At 37.2% G+C, this 5,879-nt stretch overlaps 1 protein-coding gene across 1 annotated transcript; it reads left to right on the top strand.

The window, feature by feature from the left end:
* The first annotated feature begins 441 nt into the window (after positions 1-441).
* LOC127083724 (uncharacterized) lies at positions 442-1,989 on the top strand. Its single transcript, XM_051024056.1, has one exon. It carries the CDS (start codon positions 678-680, stop codon positions 1,692-1,694), a length of 1,017 nt encoding a protein of 338 aa, XP_050880013.1. The 5' UTR covers positions 442-677; the 3' UTR covers positions 1,695-1,989.
* The last annotated feature ends 3,890 nt before the right edge of the window (positions 1,990-5,879 follow it).

The raw sequence follows: 5,879 nt of genomic DNA on the forward strand, positions 1-5,879 counted from the left end.
CCCTATAAAAGTGATTCAACCCTAGCTTTTTCATCTTTTCGAACATATTCTCCTTCAAAGCTTTTGTGAAAATTCTCTCATAATCTCTCAAAAACAAACTTATTTTCAGTTTACTATGGTTCTCATGGGTCATGAGAGGACATCCACATTCAGTAAATAACAACCAATAAGAAAGACACACCCTCTTCAAATTTATGTATCATCATAATGATATGATGATGAACCTCTACTTACTCGATCCATACTAAATACAAACGAATGGCTCTATATATCCAAACCAATCCATTTTGCCAGCTATTCTCGAAACATCAAAGTTTATTTCCCCCTTAAATGTTAAACTAAGCCAAAGTATAATGTAATAATGTACCCATTAAAAAGAGGTGATGACAATTGACAGGTAAGAGATTATAGACAGGTGTGTATAATATTAAAAATAATTAAAAGGGCTGTTCTTATGTTACTCTCAGTCACTGCCAGTCCATGTGCCAGTTTGGAAATACATATTTATTTCCTTTCTTAAATCCCATTACCAATGCTTCCCACAACACTCTGGCAGACCTTTCATACAGCTTGTCACTAAGATCTCTTCTCTCACTTAAATTCATGTTAAATTCTCTCTCACGCCATCATTTTCATCTTCTCACTTTCCTTTCTCTCTAATAAACTCATCAAAAACAATGCAAGACTCAATTGGAATCCCTGCATGTTTTTCTTCAACAAGTGATGATGATCATCATCCTCATCATCAAGGAGCTGTAACACGTTCAGGTAGAAGCGTTTACATGTCAGTATACAGAACAAAGTTAGCTGATCAATGCCGTTTGATCACAATCACATGGTGCAAAAACCTGATGCTTCATGGTTTATCAGTATCAGTGGAAAACCCCGAGAAGGAAACTCAATATAGCTGCAAAGTTGAGCTAAAGCCATGGTACTTTTGGAGGAAACAAGGTTCGAAACGGTTCGCCGTAGATGGAAAAGCAGTTGATGTTTTCTGGGACCTTAAATCTGCGAAATTCAACGGTGAAACTGAACCAACTTCAGAATACTACGTAGCAGTTGTTTGTGATGAAGAAGTTGTGTTGCTTGTTGGTGATTTGAAGAAAGAAGCTTATAAAAAAACCGGGTGTAGACCATCACTTATTGATCCAATTCTCGTTTCAAAAAAGGAACATATATTTGGAAAGAGGAAATTCTCAACTAAAGCTAAGTTTCATGAGAAAGGTAGGTGTCATGAGATTTGTATAAAGTGTAAGAACAAAGGTAATATGAATGTTGTTGGAGATGGAGATTCTGTAAAAAGTGGTGGTGTTAAAGTTAAAGTTGAACCAGAGATGGAGATAAGATTTGATGGGGAGTTGATGATTCATGTGAAGCATTTGCAATGGAAATTTAGAGGGAATGAATCGGTTTATCTTAACAAAATGAGAGTTGATGTATATTGGGATGTTCATGATTGGTTATTTAGTCCTGGTTTAAAACATGCTTTGTTTATTTTTAAGCCTGTTTTTTCATGTAATTCTTTGTCACCAATGTCTTTGTTTTCACCATCTCTGTCTTCTTCATCTTCCTCCACTACTCCATTATCAAACCAGAGAAGTAGCAATAGTACTTGTGAGTCAGTGGAAGGTCATGGAGGTAATTCATCATCATCAGAGTTTTGTTTGTTTCTATATGCATGGAAGGTTGAATGAACGTGATGGACGGAAGTGATTGAGTTACATATCACGTGGCCAACAATAATTCTTTGTCCAGAGGCATCTATGTCAACATCCGTTATCTACTCCTTTGAAAAATAGTACGTACTAGTTTTTCTTGATCTAGTATTGAAAAATGAAAACAAAGTTATGTAAGTATAGATATATTATAATCTTATAGTAATATAGTATAGTAGACGTATGATTTTGTAAGAGAAATAATATAGACATTATTAGATTAGTGAATGTCTGTATTTGGTCATATAAATAAAGTTGATGCATGTGAACTAAAGTTGGCGTCCCGGGAAGTGAGGACAACTGTTTGGTGATGATGCAGAAATTAATTAGAATCATGAGAGATAAAATACAAAAAAAAATATATAAGGAAGGTTGGTTCATAATTAGGATTAGGAATACTATTGTTAAGCTCCACCAAAGAAGTTATTCATGATGTGTCAATGCTCACATAGACCTAATAAATTATAAATGCAATCGTTATGTGTTAGAATTAGATTTGATTGGAAAATATAAGTTTGGAGTTTGTTGCAGAGGTTCGGAGTTTTTAATGCGATGGAGAGGAAGTTGATCTGTAAGGCTAATACTCAAATATTCAAGTCAGTAAGCGAGTGAAAAGTGGAGTTTGAATGAGAAAAAAAATTGAATATTTGTGAAGTGACACATTTTTCTCTCTAAATAGGGGAAATAGTTGATAATTACACGTGTGTGGAACGGTGTGGGATGCTGTCAGATGTTAGATTGATCTAGGTGGTTAGCATGACATTATCGTGAGGGACTATTTGCGACATGGAGGAAACATATCTACTTGTTCTACACATGTTCTTGCTAAACACTATTTAAAAAAATCTCTCTAAAGCCTAGTCAGGAGAGATTGCAATCGTCCTATTTAGTTATAAGGTATTTAGTAATTTTCCTTCTCTTCATGGAGGAATTTCTCTTTTTTTACTGTCTGACTCCTCAATGATCCTTTAAGGCATGCATCTTCACATCCCTCTTTGAGATGACTCCAGATAACGTCTTATGCCCTCTATAATTGTCAGAGAACGTCTTTTCCATCAATGTTTGTAACTTCCATGCAATAATGGGGTCATTTCGTAACTGTCTCTCATGACTGTCCATATGGTATCCTAGTACTGAAATCAGATCCGACTTATCATCTGAACGTGTTATCATGAGATCGGTTCCGACGTGCTTGCTCTGTGTCTGAATGGTTCCTAACCGGATTCCGACCTGTGTAAGGCTAGGGGTGTCCGACCTACTTGTGTTCACCTACTCAATTTTCCCAAAACTCGATCTTAGAGAATTCTGGGATGTACATAAGCCCCCCGATCATGAGATTGTATGGGATCGAAGTGTTCGGACAAGATAGTCTTAAAATCCCTTCTTCCTTAAGTTTGTCTCCTATTCGACGAGTTAGTGTATGTCAGTCATCTTAATGATGACAAATCTTTCTCTCTCATAGTCATGATGACTTTTATGGGAACTCCCACTTGTCATAATTACTTTTCTTCGGTACATATTCTTGACCGTTGCAACTTTTCTTTAAATAAAAGAGAGATATGTTCTTTCATTTCATTCGTTTTACCAAAGCTATTGATTTTCCTAAGTGTCGCAGTCAAGTTTTAGTCGCTCGATTTTTCTGCAATCTCAAACCTCAGGTATCGTTTTCTTTTTCCCCATTTTACTTCCTTCTCGCTTTTTTATTATGTCTTTAGTACGAGATTACAATCAACCGAGAGAGTGCTCAATTTCCCTTACTGCTCTTGATAGAGATAAAATTTAGAATCATTGCATGATAGAGGGTGAGGGTCACTTGAATATAGTGGACTTTGATCGGATTATTAGAGAAGTTTATGGTGAAATCCTTTCACCTATTAGTAACACTGACTTGGAGTCTTCATCCCCAGGTTTTTTGGACAGTTAAATGGAAGCTATATGATCTTTGATAGATAAAGAAGTTCTAAGTTACAACCATAATATCATTGACGAAAGTTACATCTCGAAGCTTCGTTCTAATATCCTAGTCTCTTCAACTGGAAATAAGAAAGATGTTATACTAGCACCTTGTGTGGATGGTGAGAGTGTCTGCATTACTCCATCCAAAGGAGTGTATGATGAATACTTCTATTTCTATTCAGGAGTGACTGAGGACTTTAAAATCTACATCCCGTTTACTGATTTTGAGTATGATCTCCTCAAAACCCTAAATATAGCCCCTTCTCAATTACGCCAACATGGTTGGGGTTTTATCAAGGCTTTTGAAATTATTTGTGACGCAATGGACATAATGCCTACCTTAGGAATGTTTTTCTCATTTTTCGAGTTGAAGGAGCGAAAAAAGGAGGATGGGCTTCCCTCAGTGGGATTCCGGGGAAAAGCTTCCTACAAGCTTATACTACTAATTATAAGGGTTTTAAGGACAAATTCCTTCGAATGAAAAGCGGGAAGAGATATCCCCTGGTCATGTATGTGTTGGACGAGAACTATCGTTTCCCGATTTATTGGTCGGGCAATCCATTATCGGTCTCTGGCTTCAACTATGACAAGTTGAGCACTTTGGAAGTCCGACCTTTGGTTATTCTGGATGCCTTCCAGGTAGTGAAAATTAAGGATTTACTACAGATGGCTGAAGACCCGGAACAAACTTATGACTTCTTGGGTAATGCTTATATGTGTTTATTTATTGCCTTTTAATAACTTTATTAATCCTCATGGTTTTTTATTTCTGCTTGGGCCTTTTCTTTTCAGCGAAAAAGACAAACTTGAAGTTGTCCGAACAAAAGAAGTTAATAGTTGAAGCCAGAGCGAGGTGTGGCGATCAGTCTGCTTCTAAAAGTGATTTGACTGGTATTCAAACTCGGACCCTCAAAAGGGAGAAGATGGATACCACCAAGGGCATCCCCCATTGTGTCAGAGCCCCAACCTATTTTCGTTCCTCCTCTTGGGAATTATAAACCGGGTTTACCAAATAAAATGAAGACCCTGATGAGTGACGACATGAGCCAAGCTGATGATGAGTGGCGACATGAGCCAAGCTGATCTAACGATTACCATTTTGATGCAAAATTCAGGTAGTATTCATCCAACTAGCCCATCTTCTGAATTCAAGTTCCGGTCCATCAACTTTGATAGTTTGAGATATCTTTATGATCATTTCATATGACCAAAGATGTTGAGAAGGTGAAGTCAATAGGAGCTCAGCAATTGACCCAAAATCTTGGGGCCTACTTGATAAGGTGCGCGGTCATGACTCGAGTTTTATTTGAAGTAGGCGATGCCCATGAATAGAATGAGGCTCGTCTTAATAAATACATAACCCAATTGAAAGACGACTTGGAGGCTCGAGCCGTCCAGGTGGAGGAATTTACCAAGCATCTTTCAGAGATGAAAAAACAGAAGGAGGCATCAGAGTCGCAACTATCATAAATTAATAAGTAGAACAAACTGTTGAATCCAAATGCTCGGAACTGGAAGTGACCAATGTCGGTTTGACCTAAGAAGTAGAACAAGCTTGGGTTCTTAATGAGACTTTAAAAAATTCCTTGCAAGATGCCCAGGTAGATTTTCTCCCTACTAGAGATGAAGCCTTTGAGAGAGATAAAGCTCAAGCTTTATGCATCATGCCAGACCTAGATGTGTCAAAGATGAATTTTTTCAAGGTTGTGGTGGACGGGCAGTTGGTCGACATGGATGAGGCTTCCCTTGAGACAGAGAGTTTGAACAATGTTATGGTGGGTGATCTGACACCTGAAGCTTGGAAACACGATCATCATGAAGTTTAAATTTGTTTATGTCTTATTGTTGTCCATCAGTGGTGATGTACCCTTTTGAACAATATTTTATTTTTCTATCAGATGTTTGGGCCCTTTAAGGGCCCTTTTTTATGAATGCTATCCTACTACCTTTTTATTTGGTTTCAGTATCTTGACTGTTTTCATAATATATGTTCCATCCAGTGATGTACTATCACATGCCAAAAGATCGATCCTTTATTCGGTCAACTTTTTAGGTTATGGATCTTTTCTTGTTCAAAGTTTTTAAACTTCCTTAACCTGACCAAGGGTTTAACACTTACATGATCGGTTTTGCAACCCGATCAGAGGTTTATTATTTACATAATCGATTTCATTATGTCAGAGGATTTATTAAACATAAGCCTACCAT

This window comes from Lathyrus oleraceus, chromosome 5, assembly GCF_024323335.1.
Source record: "Lathyrus oleraceus cultivar Zhongwan6 chromosome 5, CAAS_Psat_ZW6_1.0, whole genome shotgun sequence".
Classification (NCBI taxonomy): Eukaryota; Viridiplantae; Streptophyta; class Magnoliopsida; order Fabales; family Fabaceae; genus Lathyrus; species Lathyrus oleraceus.

What these genes read in the sequence shown, in the direction of transcription:
- LOC127083724 (XM_051024056.1), top strand. Translation starts at nt 678, where the DNA reads ATGCAAGACTCAATTGGAATCCCTGCATGTTTTTCTTCAACAAGTGAT.